General features: G+C 48.1%; 2 protein-coding genes across 3 annotated transcripts; both read left to right on the top strand.

Annotated features, from left to right (window-relative positions):
* Positions 1-4,825, top strand: NDUFA5 (NADH:ubiquinone oxidoreductase subunit A5). The gene is made up of 5 exons (XM_061574117.1): positions 1-107; positions 2,418-2,462; positions 2,984-3,100; positions 4,244-4,309; positions 4,597-4,825. The coding sequence occupies exons 1-5, from the start codon at positions 87-89 to the stop codon at positions 4,696-4,698; spliced, it is 351 nt and encodes a 116-aa protein (XP_061430101.1). The 5' UTR covers positions 1-86; the 3' UTR covers positions 4,699-4,825.
* Positions 4,826-7,258: 2,433 nt separating this feature from the next.
* IQUB (IQ motif and ubiquitin domain containing) lies at positions 7,259-16,422 on the top strand. Of its 2 annotated transcripts, XM_061574072.1 has the most exons (14): positions 7,259-7,453; positions 7,744-8,187; positions 8,269-8,488; positions 8,955-9,089; positions 9,382-9,549; positions 9,978-10,153; positions 10,457-10,612; positions 11,304-11,514; positions 12,005-12,180; positions 12,616-12,786; positions 12,943-13,119; positions 13,348-13,596; positions 14,288-14,473; positions 15,335-16,422. In XM_061574072.1, the coding sequence occupies exons 2-14, from the start codon at positions 7,759-7,761 to the stop codon at positions 15,512-15,514; spliced, it is 2,634 nt and encodes an 877-aa protein (XP_061430056.1). In that variant the 5' UTR covers positions 7,259-7,453; positions 7,744-7,758; the 3' UTR covers positions 15,515-16,422. The 2 variants fall into 2 exon arrangements, with proteins under 2 accessions (XP_061430056.1, XP_061430055.1); XM_061574071.1 differs by having other exon boundaries at positions 7,744-8,488.
* Positions 16,423-17,308: the final 886 nt, after the last annotated feature.

Here is a 17,308-nt window from a genome sequence, read left to right as displayed (position 1 = left end):
GGCGCTCCGTAGCCTGCGCTGACTCGACCAATCAGAGCGCTGCTCTGCCAGACGAAGCTCCGCCCCCCCCTCTACCCCTAGGCAACATGGCCGGTGCGCTCAAGAAGGTGACCGCATCTCCGTGCATCACATCCTCCACCTCGCTCTCTCGTCTCTCTCTGTCTTCTTGTTTACCTCGAATCATTCCCCCCTCTCTCGCCGTCTTCTCGCCATCTCCTGGCGCCGAGAGACTCCGGCGAGACGCGGGGCGAGGCGGGGACGGTTCGCGTCACTCCGTGCCGCCTTGGGCCTTGTGTGGGCTCGGCTCTTGCGGCGTTTGGTGGTTGCCCTTGACCCTGGATGAGATCGGTCGCTCGGAGCTGGGAAATTAGCCTGAATTATACTTAATTCAATCACGTTTACGTCGCTTGAGTTGCGTCTGTTAATTTAAGTCACCTGAGTCTGTGTGTTTGAGATACGTAGAATATGAACATTTATGATTGAGGAATCCGATGAGCGATAAAGCTCTTTTTTGGGTTAGATCGCGTAAATATATAAATGTGTCGTTAAAACTCGCCACCATCCGGCACAGCCAACTAGTAAGAGTTGTCACGTTAACAGAACACGACAATTTGTCACTAGTACAGCACACCGGCGTGTTGGAGAGCCAAGCCACAACATTTACAATCTGAGTTCGACGTTTTCACCAGTAATTTCTCCAGAAGCTCTTTTTCACAGTAAGGGCGGGTCAGAACGTTACAACAATAAACGATAGAAAACACGAGAAGAGTGAAAAGTATAGGAAAGATAAACAAATAACGTTTTAAGAATAGGCAAATAAAACTAAACTACGGTTTTTTTTTATCTTACCAGACAAAGCCCACTGAGATATTACATTATTTTTCAGAGGCGGCAAGGTGGCTGATGTGGAAATTTATATCAGTAAATATTCTAAATACACGTTTCACTTAAATCGCTAAGGTTAAGTACAGTACATCACTTAGTCTTGAGGTGTACTGTGAGGTGGTGGAGTGGGAGCGGTGGCGCAATGGGTCGGGCTGGTTTTTCTGCAGGAGGGAACATGAATTGTCGCATCGCGAGACGAAGGGATCACAACGACTTGGGGAGGCCTTCATCCAGCAGTGGATAGATCATCATGGCTGATGATCTCGGATGTAGCCGATGGGTGGAGCGGTGGCGGGAAGGTTTTACCTGCCCCACTGCCTACATGATTACATTCCCGGCCACGGTTAGCATCGATGGCGAGTGAGAGAGATCGGAATCAGGCCTGGGCCACCCTACTCCAACCCCGTCGCCAACGCATAGTGACCATCGTGGTGAAGTATGGTCAAATCCACCAAGAGCGACATGGCATTGGGACACCTTCATCCGGCAGTGGACTGACAAAGTGCTTTACATGAATAGTGTGTTTTTGGAACCTAGCATGAGTGAATTTGTTACATAAAGTGTCACCGGTTAACTGTTTAAAACCCCTTCAATTGGCTATGTTACCAGCAGCAGAGGGCAATTCTGCAAAGACGTTGCACACGAACTGTACATATGCTCTCATATCTATGCTCCTCGACATCACACACCTGCACTAACCAGCGTGAATTGTGGTGAGATAACTCCACAACACGTGCACAACGTGGGGAAGCAGTTGTCCAGAAGTGTATTCACAAAAAGGCTAGTTTTTATGTACAAAGACAATTTGCACTAGATTGTGAAAGTTTCTCATCCCAAGGTGTAGAACAGGGTCGCACAACAGCATACTTTGCACTTGTCAAAGCCATTCCAATCCACATGTTCAACTTCGTATGTTTATCCAAAGTAAAATTATCAATAAACACTTGCCATGGAAACACAGCCATAGGTTCCCGCATGTCATTGCATTTAATGTTGATAAATTGACTTGGGTTAAGGGCGACATTTGTTTCTAAATTTCCAACTTGTAAGTGACTGCACAAGTCGCCTAGGGCTAAAACATTGTTGGGAAAGGAGCGTGCCTCTGCGCTTGCAATGGTAGTTCTGGATTTTTTTAAACAAAATGTTTACCTAGCGAGGTGGCCGGGTTCTTCAAAGGTCAGAGCCCTGAGCTGGTGTCGTTGCTGAGATCGTGGATTACAACCCAGGCTGAAACCCGTATTCCAACCCAGCACCTCAGTGGTGCTGGCTTCGTGTCTCCAACTCCGTTATCAGCCCACTTAGTCACCTCATCCACTTTTTTCAGGGTTTGTTAATCCACTGCTGGATGAATGCTTCCCCATGCTGTGTCGGTCGCAGGAGTTGTTTTGACTGGTCAGTACAGGTTGGTGAAGGGGGGAGCACAGGACTTGTTATTTTGAAATGTCAAGTTATTGTTATGCCTAACATGCACATATTTTGAGCAATACAGTACCCTCTTGACTGTGTTATTTATGGATGTTTGTTTTTACCAGACGACTGGGCTAGTGGGACTTGCTGTCTCCAAGAACCCTCATGAGGTTAGTGTCTTAAGTTACCACAGTGGATACCACAACCCCTCACTTCTGTGTTTTAGGACCTATGATCAATTTACCCGCAATGCGCATGATCTTGTCAGATCATACACTGAGCAGGGTTAATCCTGGATAGTGCCTGGATGGGTCGACCACCATGCACAGTGGGTTGTTATAGGCTGCTACAGGGCTAAGTAATGGGTCGCAGAGTGCATTGCAGCAAAATACATTTTTGTTTTGTGATTCTTTGCTCTCAAATGTAATGTAATATTCTGCTGTCATTGGTGGCCAGGCTGAGACCATCAAACCTGCTAAGCTGGAGAACCCAGTTTCATCACAAGTGGCTGAAGCCTTAATTTGATTCCAGGATTTTAGTAGTGCCGGCTTGTAGCCTTGATCTTCGGAACCACTTGGGCCCACTCAAAGAATCGACGCTTGAAATCAAGTCACGATCTTAAATTATGATCATGGTAGGAAAGTTGTGGGGGGAAGTGGTTAAATGCGTTGCATTCGCCGTGTCCCCACAGCACCTGAACGCTCTTTACATCAAGATCATCGGCGTGTTGCAGACGGTCCCAAAGGATGCCGCGTACAGGAAATACACGGAACAGATCATCAATGAGCGCCAGCATCACGTCCAGACGGTAGCTCCCAGTTGCGACACTCATCTCCGCTATGTGGCATCTGATGTGAAGTGAAATGTGGGTCGTAGTGTTTAACACCAAGATGTTTGGATCGATTACAGTTGTAATTGGGACCTTGGATCCGCTGTAATTGTGCCGGCTTGGCATCTTCACATTAAGAGCCCCACGGCCACATCAAGAATCGATCCTGTCTTAAAAAAGTTTTGCTTAATTTCAGCTCAAATTTGTAAATCGGCGATCATTGCTGCTTATGATTGTAATGTTCGTTGACTCCAGGTCTGCTTGGTGCACTGTGCTATGAATCTAGTGACCAGAAATAGATTCATGGCCACTGCTAACATCGGCGGCTTCTGACATCTCAAGCAGTTCTGGGCGCAACCCCAAACTTAACCAACACGTACTGACCAGTCACGTGCGGTCAGGGGAGGCAGTGGAGGCAGAGCCTCACCTGCCATGCTCCAATGAAAATAGCTGTTACGAAAAGTAAAAAAAATATTAAGATTTTTCTACTGATCTGTGTTATAAATATAATTTATGTACGATACGATTCCAATCATTTTTATAGTCAAAATCGCCAAATTTGCGGAACTCCGCTGCAAATACAGGAAGAGACGAGAGGTGAGGCAGCGACGAGCTAAGCCTCCCCTCTGATTGCGCAACCCCTCAGAAACTGGATGGAGCGCGGGCAATAAGCGCGTGCCTGTCACTATGTCTCTGTATGTTACCAATGTAATGGTTGGAGATCCCTTCATTACATGTCCTCGCCTTCCATACTCCAGGTAACTTGTTTCACGGATGTGTATAAAGATATTTAGGCTCGCTGGTCTCGCCATAAAACTGCAATGAAAAAGCACCAGGGGAGGCAGCCGTCACATCTGCCTCACTGAAGGGGGCGTGTCTTAGCCAGTGCCTCCCCAGCCATCGACCTCACCGCACGTCACTGGTACTGACCATTGTGGTGAAATAGGATCAAACAACCCTTATGAGCGGCATGGCGTAGGGAAGCATTCCATTAGCGGTGGATTCATGAGAGGCTGTAAATTTAATTAATAGCTCATAAAGTTAAGGTTAGTTAAGTCACAATGAAAAATAACCTTTACCCTTTGTGGAACAACTAACGTTTGTCAATGTCCACATTTACAGGAGCCCGATATTGAGAAGCTGGAGAAAAAGATAAATTGTGGACAGATCGAAGAAGTGATCCGACAGGTACGTTCCGTGGCATCACCACCTGCCGTTCTTAGCTTTGGTTCCCAGATATTTTCGTTTACACACTCAGTTGGCTGAACTAGGCTCTACAGTTTTTTCCAGTGTTGCGTGTTTCGTTTGTTGTCCTTCCCCTGCACCTCCGATCAGCATTGGCGAGCGACACTGCGTCGTGATGTCCTAACACTGTAGATGACACAATAATTGGAGACTTGTGTTGCTAATTCATTCGAAATGTACAGTCGTCAATATATTACCTAAACGTGTGTGCGTGAATCATTCTTCACCAGGCCGAGAAGGAGCTCTCCCTGGCGAGGAAGATGCAGGAGTGGAAGCCTTGGGAACCACTCATTGAGGAGCCACCTCCCAACCAGTGGAAGTGGCCCATCTAAACCTCGCCCCATCTGGTTCCGTCTGCATCTCCTGTCCGAGCAAGACTGTGACCCGCGATATCATTAACGTAAACGTGTAGCGCGCTTCTGGTTTGGTTATTGACAATAAAAGTCACCAATCAATGAACGAGTGTCCCTGCGTACCGCTGTTTTATCAATCGGGTACGTTTGTACATGTGCATGGATAGATAGTTTAGACAGATTTTATTTATATCAGCAGGAAGGGCCCAATGAGCTGCTAGGTTCTCTCTTGTGGGTGTCCTGCGACAGTCCAGATGGAGGAGCCCCTTGTAGACCACCTCCCCTTTTGCTGTATGATGATGACCCCTCACTGTGCGAGTCATGATGTGTTACAAACTAATGCAGTGTGTCATTTGTTGGAGTATGGGCAAGAAGAGCCGTCGCTTTTAGGTCATGTACATTGGTGAAAATGCTAAGAAGATATAATTAATTATAACATCCTTTCCTTTGTTAATCCACTACTAAATCAATGTCACCACATGCCATGTTGATCATGGAGGGTTGTTTGACCATACTTCACCATGTTGGTCAGTGCATTTTGGAAAAGAGGTGTTGAGGGAGAGTCCTACGATTGGTTTTAGATATTGTCACCGATGTTAGCCTTGGCCAGGAATCCAACCTGGGCCGCATGGTACATCACTTCATGTGTCAACCACTGCGCTGCTTTACCCATAACACGGAAAAGAAAGTCAGAAATGGCACCATGTAGGCTGCAGCTGTGGTATTGTCATAGTGCGCCATCTGCTGTGTTGCAAATTACATTGCATGGGTTTGGATTTATATTTCCACGTGAGCAGACTTCAGAATGGCATTCATTACAAATCCTGAGCGACAATGAACCTCAACGGGCTCGCGCGTGGTGAAATGAAGGATGTCAATTACCTACTAGAATCACCACGAAATGTCTGTCCGTCCCGCGCATGACGTCACTCCACATGAGGCCCACCCCCCTAATTAATATTCATGAGTGGGTGGATTTCTACACTAACGCAGAGGCAGGTCGAGCTGAATTAAATAATTTATTACGCAAAGGCGCTTCAAATACGATGTTTCTTTACAGAAAGTGACGGTAAAAAATAAATCTACGCAGCACAGTGTTACATCCGTACGTGACATCACTGCAAAAGAGCCCCCCCCCCCTCATTCATATTCATGCCCGCGTGGAAATTTACACACCGCACAAGAATAATGAGCGAGTGACGTCACTCCACATGCCGCACCCCTCCCCAATAATCATTAGCCGGTGACGTCACTCCACATGGGGCAACCCCCCCCCCCTCATTGCTAATCATGAGCTGAACAATTTTTCTATAGAATATTTCAGATTTACTGCAATATACACCTGTCCTCCTTGGACGGGCAAAAAGCGAGTTCTAAGAGACTGTGAATCTCAATGTAGCTCTAATGGTTATGCAAAGTACGTCAATCACAATGACTCACATGATTCAAAGTTACTCCAACGTAGTGAATCTTAATGGGCTCATGGTTATAAAGGAAGGCAAGACCAACTCAGATGACTCACATGGTAGAATAGAGAAATAAGGTGGTTAAGTTGTCACCCTATATTTGTATCTCCGGATGAAACATTTAGGTAGATTTTGCCAACGTTCGCTTGTTTGCTGGGCAATCATTCGTGTCGTGAGAATGAGCAACGCAACCCTCTACGTTATACGTGGAGAGACAGATCAGGGGAAGGCAACGCACGGTGGCATGAGATGTTGACTGCCTCGCCTGGTATACAAGATGTCGCGGGTTCGATCCCGACCCTGTCGCCTGCTGTACATTTTAACTTTGCGTGTCTCTTTCTCTCTCTCGGCCCGTGGTCGCGTGGATTTCCCCCCGGGTCCTCCGCTTTTTCGTCCTCCACATTTAGAATGAACATCACGAGTTGTAGAGTTGTAGAGTATTTGGCTGCTATTCATTTCCACGTCGTTGAGCTATCATTTGTGATAGCCAGGTCGCTTCTGACAAAAAATAGCTCCAAAGCTCCCGTGCGGCCTTTCCTGGTGAAATAAAAAATAATTTTTGTATTTTGATTTAAAGCTTTCGTGACTGCAGGGATTCATATTTTTGGTTCTTTCGGTAAAGTCACGTAGAAGGGAAATAATAAAATATTACAAATATAAAACATATTTAAAACATTTTTGTATTATTTTATTACTTCCCTTCTACGTGACTACGTGATTTTACCGAAAGAACCAAGAATATGAATCCCTGCAGTCACGAAAGCTTTAAATCAAAATACTAAAATTAACTAAAACTATTTATTTCACTAGAAAAGGCCACACGGGAGATATGTAGCTATTTATGTAGCTATATATAAAACATATTTGTATTATTTTATTACTTCTCTTCTACGTGAATATTATTTTTTTCTACCAAGAATATTAATTTTAGTAATTAAAATCCGCGTGTAAACAACAGCGGTCGCCACGGCAACGGCGCAGCATCAACAACAGCCCCACGTGGTGACCGCCTCCTCGTCCGCCAATGGGAAGCCGCGTCTGGGATCACGTGACCCGCACGTGACCCGCGTTGCCATGGAGCCGGAGGACGCTCACTAGGCCGGGCCGAGGGAGGGTGGCGATCGGAAACGTCGTTTACGGATTAATTTTGGTTTAAAGTTTATCGGTTTTGTTGTTGTTAATTGATCAAATTAACTCACGACTCAATCGTCGCGCGCGGGGGTTGTTTAATTTGTGTATTTTTAAAGAGGTGATTCTGCGACCCAAAGGTGCGTGGATTCAACAAACAACGCTCACACGACAACGCGGCCGCGCGCGGTGTTTACATTATAACTCATATTACAACTTATATTATAATTTATATTATAACTTATATTATAACTTCATAAGACGCGTGTGTATAGAATCCGTCACAGGTGTGACTGCGTTCACCGAAGGGGCAACACTGGTTGAGTGACTAGTTATTTAAAACTCGTTAAGGGGGCGGGGGGGGGGTGTACAATATTCATGGTGACCATTATGTCGATGTATAACAGCAGCTATGAACCATTGTTTACAGAAGTGCAGAAGTGTGATGGATCATCGAGAAACACAGACCACCCCAGACAGATCGGCTCAGGGCAGACGACAACGCGACAGTGAAGTTGACAGTGAAGTGGACGCCGACCCAGAGCCAACAACTCGGGACCTAGAAGACGACGAACCACCACCAAGTTCTCGACAAGCAACCACGGAAGCTGCCACAGCCCACGATGTCGATCCTGCAGACACACACAACGTGTCGCCTGCAGAGACAGAGCACGCGGAAGACCCGAACAACACCCAGAACGTGGATCCTGCAGAAACACCGGGCTTGCTTCCAGCAGAAACACGGGATACCGAGCTCTACCCAGACTCAGCGGAGGAGGAGCGGTCAGACACTGAGGAAGGAGGTGACACAAAAATAAATCCTGCGGAGCAAACCGAAGGCGGCATTGTGGAGAACGACGATGCTCACCGTCAGGCGAGTGACATTGCGTTTGCGGGGGCTGTGGAAAATCCCGCTCCAGCTGAAGTCTCAGCGCACATGAACATCTCGGTGCAGGTGCAGTACGCTGCAGGTGGCGATGACGATCAGAGGCAGGCTGTGGAGGAGGAGCATGAGCAAGGTGCGTCGTTGAATGAGAAATATCCGACGGAGGAGAAAGATGGCTCCGTGGCGGGGCAGTCAGAGGTGGAAGAACTCCGGGAGGAGTCTGATGGAGTGCCGGGATCAGCGGAGCTCGTGCCATCTTCCCCCGAGCAGGAAGATGCCACGGCAACAGGTTCAAGTCTCACGTGCGGCACGGTTTCTCTACCAGATTATGTTTTGTTATCATGTGGCTGTGTGGCTTAAGAGGTCAAAGCACTGGGCTAGCTAGCACTGCTTGGATTTGAAGCTGGCTGTCAGCTACCTTTGTTTAAACTGGGTTCTCAAGTGTAGTGAGTTTAATAGCGGCAGCTTGGTCACCAATATTTCATGCCTTTTTCCAATATTTGTGCTTTACAGTGTCAGGTCATGAGGTGGAAGTATTAATTCAGATCTTTTGCAGAGCAGTGCAACCCTTTATGTTAGATATCACACAACTGCTGCCATCCCACTCACTTTGTCACTGATATTAGTGTTCGTCGCATGACAGTCACGTGCATTTATTGTTTTAATTCCCAAAACCAGAATTAAACTATATTGCGTACAAAGTGAAATGCACTATCCTCGGTGTCAAGGTAATAATGCTCTCTCTCGATCCACAGTAAAAATTTTGCTGACGCCAGGGGGTCAAGTTATGACGATGGCGACAGCTCTAAGCCAGACCGCCGGCAGCCTCAAGGAACATTTCGCGACAGAGATGAAGGTGCCCAGCCAAGTTATACTCATCTCCTTTGAAGGTTGGTCTTCCTTTCAAGATTTTCATCACGAGGGTCCACCATTGGGCTGCTTGGCCATTACCATTAATGTGAGTATTTGAATCGGACTCTCCACGACAGAAGGCGAAGGTCGAACAAATATAATAATACTCTGTCATGGACATCAAACCTCAGTTGAGGGTGACTTTTGACAGCTAGTCCATGTGCAATATATATTAACACACACACACGCGATATCCCCCAGTGTGTTGCATCTTCCTTCAAACGGTGTGCAGACAGCTCTTGGTGATACTACTGTCGCGCCCGCTCGCAGGAAGCACCGTGGACAACACGCAGAGCCTGCGCATGCTGGGGGTGAAGCCTCACGGCACCGTGCAGCTGGAGATGTGCTCCACGGAGCCTGACACGTACCCGCTGAGGCCCATCAAGTTGCGGCACGAGTACAGCATGCCCGATGTCATCACAGTGCGCGTGCAGACCGGTGCGTACTCACCGCATTGGCGCCGTTCATTAACGCGTTGCAGCCAAAGGTTCAGAGCGTTCGTGTTTTCGACCTTCTCTCATAAAGCAGTGCAACCCGTGGTGTTGGAGAACGGTCTACAGAAGTGGATATCACAGACCTACATCTGAGGTATCTTCAATTTAACTGTGTTCAACACAGAGGTCCAGCTGAAGGTCGATGTACAGGAGAGATTTTTAGTTTTTATTTGTTATAAATTGCAGACGGGCCATTGCCCCACTTTCTGTACTGCCACCTACACCCACGAAACTTTTCTGCTGGCTTGGAGATCACGGCTGATGAGGATGAGGAAGAGGAATAGGTGATAGCTTTATGGATGCCCTATATGACGAATTTAATATTGTTTTGCAACTGAACGCACGTGTCACTGCCACACAAATTTCCTCCAGGATCAGGAACGCTGGAGGACGTCGTGGTGGAGATCGAGAGGGCGACGCGGCAAAACCCGTTTCTAGGTGGCTTCAGGCACCGGTTGACAGGCACCGAATTCCACCACGCCGGCACTCAAACACTGCCCAAACGACGGCCTGACACTGGAATAAAGCGATTCTGCCGGAACACCCAGGTGTGCCAGAGCATCGCAAGAGACGCCTTACAAAATTCTGTTCTGTTCCCCCACTCTCGGCCAATACCAGTGATGATTATCTAAACTGGTCCTGAGCCTCCTCGAGGTCGCCTCAGCCTCAAATGAGTACCTGGTGTGGTTTGTAAACATCGCTACTGGGGAAACAAAGGTAGTCGGGTGTGGTGCTATCCACCCACCTCCCCGTGTGCCATTCTGGCCTTCATCGGTGCTCGTTAACAGGACTTTCACCCAAAAAAATCTGTTAATGCTATATGGGGGATCTTTGTCTTTATTGTCTGGCAGACTGTGTCGGAGAAGCAACACTACCAGCAGACGCACAACACCACGGCGACGCAGATGACCAAGATTGGCTGCTACATAACCAGCACCACGGACCGGCTCCTGGCGCCGCGGGCCTACGTCACGGCCAAGGAGTACCACGAGCGTCGCCGCAGAGCCGTGAGTCAGCGCCGCACCGCACCACGCCACTTCGCACCACGCCACCCCGCACCACGCCACATCGCACCACGCGACATCGCACCACGCCACCCCGCACCGCGCTGCACTGCACCACGCCACACCACGGACGAGCGCCTGAACCTGCCAAAAATCCAATTCACTCACACGCAGGGTTACACGCCTACGTGCCTCACTCACTTCACTCGCACACAACCAAAAATACTCTTGGCCACGAGTGGTTGAGTGACTTGGATTGACTAGTTCGTATGGATTCGAGCTCAAGCTCGTACGAGGGCTCTTATTAATAACTTACTTGGTGATGCTGCATTGGCAGTGATGCACAAGCACAAATAGCAGCATTCTGTCGCTGGCATTTACTTTTCTACCAAATGCAATGAAGTCTCCACGTGTAGACAGGGCTTAATTTCCCCCTCACACCAGTCTACCAGTGGTCTGGAAAATAGTACGTAGCACATACCTATTATCCACAGCCATATCAAGAAGTATACTGGATGTGGTGTGCAAGATACATGTTTTTACAGGTCGCTGACTCTGACAGATCTGACTGAAATGAAGCCCTGCACACAGTAGGCATGCAGCAGTACAGAACACCACCTCCACCGCCACCGCCACCACCACGTTGTCATTGAACAGTGCCGGTGTGTACTTCTGCCTCTCTTTTGCGACGCAGGTAATCGTACTGCAGAGCTACCTACGCCGGTGGCTTGCCAAGGACGCGGTGCAGAGGCTGAGGGAGGCCAAGGCCCTGCGCCTGGATTGGGAGCGGCAGGAGGAGGAGCGGCGGCGCCAGGAGAAGGAGGAGAGGAGACGCAGAGACTACGAGCGTCGCGTCAACCCCAGATCCAAAGAGGACTTTGATCTGCTTTACGCTGCGGTGGAAAGTGAGGGCGCAGTTTGGTGGTACAGAATGTCTCGAAGGTTCAGAATGCTCATAGGTAATGAGACGTTGAAGCTTGGACATTAGTAAGGTTTGATTCATCTTTATTAGAGTTATTGTCTGCCCTCCCCCCCTCGTGACTGACATATGGACAGACAGATACATCGATAGACACAGACAGGAGGTAATGCATAATTACTGTTAACCTTTGACGGAAAACATTAAACAGCAAAAATGCAGGCAACTGCCTTTGATTAAAGTGGGTTTTCAAGTATAGCGAGTTAATGTTTTGAGCCCCGTCACTGAAACCATTACATAAAAATTGGTTCTGCGCTTAATTTGTAAAAAAAATAACCCCTCTGAACGTGCAACCCCTCGGCTGCGCGGTCTAGAGGATACCTGAACGGACGGTCAGATATGTCTCTCTCCAATATCGGCTTCCGCGGGCCGTCCTCTGATGCGAAGAGCTTGTCCCCGCCCGGTGCGCCGCACAGAGTGGCGCAAGGAGGAGGTGGCGCGGATCGACGGCGAGCTGAGCGGTGACGAGAGGAAGGCCGCCCTGTGCACGCTGCTGGAGCAGGAGACACAACTGCTCGCGTCCATCGGCCGGCACAAGCTCATCGCGGACGGAGTGAACCGCGAGAAGGCCGTGCGGCAGCTGCTCCAGAAGGTGGGCGGTTGCTGGCTGTGGGTGGGCAGGCTAAGATCTGCATCACGAGTGGGGTTGTCCATTTTGTTGTTTTGTTTTGCATTACCAGTAGCAGTGTGACAAAATATGTTAAAAGTTGATGACTGACGAGTGGCGTTATGCAAGTAAATATCTTATGACGATAGGGCGAGAATTATGCGAGCGTGGCCATAGGATGGGCTGCCCACCAGTTATGTATAATCTATTTATATAAATTATAGAATTCGTATGAATATAAACACTCCACGCATATGAATGTGCAATCATTATTTGCGCACACAATTCCATCGGTGTGTCACTTGCAAAAACATGCAATTTAAAATCTCCGGCGGCTCATTCACGTCTCTACTTGATCACGGAATATGACAACACCGATTCTCCCGTTTCCAATTCCTTTTCTTGCTCCCGTGACCCCAGAGTGCTAGCCCCAAGTGCTGGAAAGCGTTTGACGGCAAGACGACGGCGATGCACACACCAGCCAGCCTCCTTGCCAAGGAGCTGCAGGACATCTACAGCAGCATCAGCATGCCCAGCCTGAGCCAGGAGGAGAGACTGGATGCCTTGCGCACCCTAAAGGACAAGGTCAAGGTACTCTCGTGCAGAGCACGGACGATTATACAAGTCGATTAAATAGACCTGAATTTGTAAATCAATCACTGGCCGGACGAAGGCTTCTACACGCCGTGCACCGTCGCCTAAAGTTGAAACGTTGTCGACGCGCGCCCTTTCCCCTCCCCGTGTCAGGACAATGACTGCAAGCTGACGCGGGAGATAGCGGAGCTGGTGGACCGGGAGACGGACCTGCTCACACGCTCCATCAAGGAGGCGAACCTGGAGGGACTGCGCAAGAGGATCTGCACGCTCTTCCTGCAGTACATCAAGACGCCTGCCTTCAACCCCGCCGTGGCCAAGCTGCTCAAGGTGACCCAAGAAAAATCGCGACAGCTCTCCGATGCGGTTTTTAGTTTTTTCTGGCATGTGCTGTTGAGATGACGTCCACCGCGGGAGATGAAGCTATGAGGTCGGCTCGAGTACGGGAGCCAGACGAATTGTTGCATTGCAAGACTGCAACGAGGCCTTTATCTAGCAGTGGATAGATCCTCGCCGATGATTGATGAGGATGACGACGACGATGATCGTCATCTGTAGGTGCCCCAGGACCCGACGGAGCTGCGCAAGAATGTCTACTTCTGCTCGGGCTGCCGCGACCACCTTCCCGCATCGGAGTTCTGGCTGGCGTCGGACAGCCGGGGCCTGGGCCGCTGCCGGCGCTGCTGTCAGGTGGATAACGCGGCGCGGCGCCGGGAGGAGATGTCCGAGTACCGCGCCATGCTCCGCCGCCTGTGCCACACCGAGGAGGGCTACAGCGACGGGTCACGAGCGCCGTTCCTTATCCAGGCAAGTCCACCACTGGCAGCGCCGGGTTCAAGTGAAGGGATATCACCGCTCGCTCTGTGATTTGCGCTTCTGTGGGCCGTTCTCTAATATGGGGGGGGGGGGGGATTTGCAATGCTCTGCGAGAGATCTGAATTGTTGGGTGTGGTGCTGGCAGGCCACACAGTGTAAGTGTTGTCATCTCACTAATCTATCTCTTTATGACTCTGGGAGCCATATCTCTCAACTGGTCATATTTTGGTGGATCACTCCATGAACCTTCTGGCCCACGGGCCGCCAGTTAAAGAACCCCAAATGGAACCGTAAGTCAAGACGCCGTTCAGAGACAGCGGGCATATTTATTGTGTCGATAGAGAATAGAGGCAGTCTGTTATTAGGCAGTAAAGGTGTAATCCATCAATTGCTTGCTCAGGCCACTACCGGTTGAACGGCTTTCACTTGAGGGAGCTCTAGAGAGCTCCTTGGTATCGGCAGAGGGTGAAAGTACCAATGTCTTGAGAAGGTGGGAGTCGAGAGCATCAATGGCTGGGCACGGGGAAAATCTCCCTATCCAATCAAACAAATAATAATCGGTCGTGTGATTATTTAAATACATTGATTACCCCAGCCCTACAGCCCGCTACTATTTCACCAGCATGTTTCAACTTGTGTGTTGCGTCACGTTGCTGGCCGCCCACGGATTGTCCGTGTGCAGGAGCAGGACCTTCAATTCCTCGTGGACAGAGTGTGGGGGGCACAGTCGGCCCTGAGCGCGTTCACCGGCCTGGCAGAGATGGAGCTGGTGCGGTGGGACAAGCGGGAGGCCTGGTCTCCCTGGAACTGCATTCTGCTGACGCGGGATGAAGCGAAATATCACCTGCAGCTGGAGGACATCGACAAGGTCTGTAGACTGTGTGCCCCAGCCCCATCGATATGCTGGGCTTTCATCAAAGCTTTCGCATTTCTGGGAGGCTCAACCAGAACACATCACTCGCTCATGCAAATAGGATAATGAAGTTGGATGAGAATGAATTTGTGTTCAACCATTTTAAAAAATGATGATGATTTTTTTGTTACTTTTTTTGAGCCTAGGTTCTGCACTGCTCTGCCAGAGCTATCAATTAATTCTTCATCTCATAAAAGAACACTGATAGCACCAGGGCCAGAGGCTTAATTTCATATGGGCCCATCCAGCTCAGCAATCTCGTATAACGCATCCACGATACCTCTCACTATGGCTGTGGCTGAGAGTCACGTGTCACTACTCTTGTTTACCAGCAACCTGTAAAATATTGAGTGAGCAATTATTATTTTAGTATTATCATTCCGCTCGTTTACCTAGGAAAGCTTCACTGAGCCTCGTGAGTAATTTTCAGGATGATCCTGCCAAGGTTTTTTGTTGTAGGGAATGCTGTTGCTATGTGTAATCCCAATTGAGTACTTTACAGGTCATTTTTCAGCATTGGCATGTTTGGCCAATACCAAGAATATTTCTTTTTTTTACTATGAAAGATAACTGGTGAATCTAGAGGAAATGCATGCAGAACAGAGCGAGAACATACAAACTCCACACAGAAAGTTGGGAATCGAACCCTGGACCATCTTGCTGTGTTACCGCTACTCAGCCCTGACACCCAAATTAAGCTCTGGATAGCAAAATTGGGATAAAGTGTACAAAAATAAGTTTTGTTACGACTACATTGACACTACAGTCAGAAAAGCGATGGTGGCACTTGTGTCTATCTGTGCGGCATCCGAACAGGCGTACGAGCGTGCGTTCGTGCAGAGAGTGGAGCAGCGGCAAGCCCTGGCTCGAGGTTACTTCTCACGCCTGCCCGGGATGGCCCAACAGCTGGAGTTTCCTCCGGCCCCACCGCCGCCGGGTCTCAAGATCCTACGGCCACGCACAACCACGGCCTCCGCCACCGGGAATGCCACATAGGGGTGCACTCGCACGCACGTGGGTGCATTCTGAATCAAAATCCATATTTATCCTGCAAGAATCCGTTGAGCTGCGAAGCTCTTTTCACGCATATACAGAAGTTTTAAGGATGTCCAGTAAGAGCTTCATTTCAGCTAACTCAGACCAGCTTGGGGACCCGGAAAATATTTCCGCATTAAGCATTTCTAGGGTTGCCGTCGGTCCGGGAATTGGCATCTGCGTTCGGGTGGCAGGAATTGATTTGGATCGAGAACAGTTGGTATTGTATTTAACTTTATCACAGCCTACTGCACAGTTTTGATCATAGACCTAGGCTGACTGAGGTGCAGGTTTGACACAGGTTTGGTCTGTGGATCAGGTGGTAAGCCTAGACGATCGACGTCCATATTACTTCTTGCTGTGTGGTTGTGGATATTGCTCATGTGCCTACTCCTGTCTCCCAGAAACCATGAACATATTGAGAAATTAAGCCCCGAATGTAATTAAATATATTCAACAAAACATGATCTGGGTATGTAAAAGTGCCTTTGATTTTTTACAACTCTTTGGCAAAAAAACGCTTCTTTGAAGCCAAAAGTCTTATTACGTATTTGGGGTGTGTGGCTACGACGTCTTTTTCCATGTAGATCTGTTTAATGGCTGTCAATCCAACTGCTCTGAGAACTGAGAGTTAAACGTGTAATCGTTCTTAATGAACGTTGTGTACAAGAGGCTGTGTGAGGGGGTATAGCTCAGTGGTAGAGCATTTGACTGCAGATCAAGAGGTCCCCGGTTCAAATCCGAGTGCCCCCTAGAATTTTTATTTAAAAATGAATTATACACTTTGGGTACTGGAAACATTTTTTTTTATTCAATCGTACATATTCGATGTGTCATTTGAGTCTGAATAAAGATACCGTAGAAAACTATCCGTTTAAAAAAATGCTGCTTTCAGGGACTTGTGTAAAAACTATGTTGTGTGAATTTAGCAAATAAACAGTAATGCGTGCACAAATTAAGTCATTTAATTGCAAATCCGTGACTGAAATATCTGGGTGTATGTAGATATTTTTTTGTGAACTGTGTAGAGATGTAATCATTCATGCCGAACCATATGAGTGCATTGGCATTCATAGGCATTGACATTATACCTTATTTGACATGCACGTTATGTACTTAAGCGATTACGCTCACACAGCAACCTGTGGGGGTATAGCTCAGTGGTAGAGCATTTGACTGCAGATCAAGAGGTCCCCGGTTCAAATCCGAGTGCCCCCTCAAAGCTTTTTTTAATATAACACCTCGTTTTTAAAAAAAAACCCACTTGTGTCACGTCGGTGTATTGTTTTTACTTTAAATCTTTCAATTCCTAAACCAACATCTCTTTTCTAGGTACGACTAAGATGTTTTAAAATATGCACTGTAGTCTCTTTGAATGATTTAACAATGGTGTTGAGTGGCAGCCCCGATGACGACATCAAGGATGTCAAGTGGTTGTGCCGGTGTTGTAATCCTGGTCATCGATCTTGACAAAGGGGACCCTGGATCCGGATGCTGTAAAACACCACCTGCTTTGTTGTCCACCCCATGTTCCACACCTTTAAATCCACTCCATGTTTCCTCTACAAACTACTTTGTTTTCATACTCTTTGGTTCTTTCGGTAAAGTCATGTTTTCCCCTACAGCCCATTGCCAATCTATTGTCGGATGAATGCCTCCCCACGCCATGTCGGGCATGGGTGTTATTCGGCAATACTCTAATACGCTGAATCTTGGCTTAAAGCTTTCGTGAATGTAGGAATTCATATTCTTTGG

Source organism: Lethenteron reissneri, chromosome 54 (genome assembly GCF_015708825.2).
Source record: "Lethenteron reissneri isolate LAM-NWPU_2019-01 chromosome 54, ASM1570882v1, whole genome shotgun sequence".
Lineage (NCBI taxonomy): Eukaryota > Metazoa > Chordata > Hyperoartia > Petromyzontiformes > Petromyzontidae > Lethenteron > Lethenteron reissneri.
This window is presented reverse-complemented; position numbering and strand designations above follow the sequence as displayed.

Coding starts and splice junctions, on each gene's coding strand:
- NDUFA5 (XM_061574117.1), top strand. CDS start 87: ATGGCCGGTGCGCTCAAGAAG. Junction 2,463..2,983: donor TCTCCAAGAACCCTCATGAG/GTTAGTGTCTTA, acceptor GTGTCCCCACAG/CACCTGAACGCTCTTTACAT. Junction 4,310..4,596: donor TCGAAGAAGTGATCCGACAG/GTACGTTCCGTG, acceptor ATTCTTCACCAG/GCCGAGAAGGAGCTCTCCCT.
- IQUB (XM_061574071.1), top strand. CDS start 7,759: ATGGATCATCGAGAAACACAGACCACCCCAGACAGATCGGCTCAGGGC. Junction 9,090..9,381: donor TATACTCATCTCCTTTGAAG/GTTGGTCTTCCT, acceptor GCCCGCTCGCAG/GAAGCACCGTGGACAACACG. Junction 12,787..12,942: donor CCCTAAAGGACAAGGTCAAG/GTACTCTCGTGC, acceptor TCCCCGTGTCAG/GACAATGACTGCAAGCTGAC.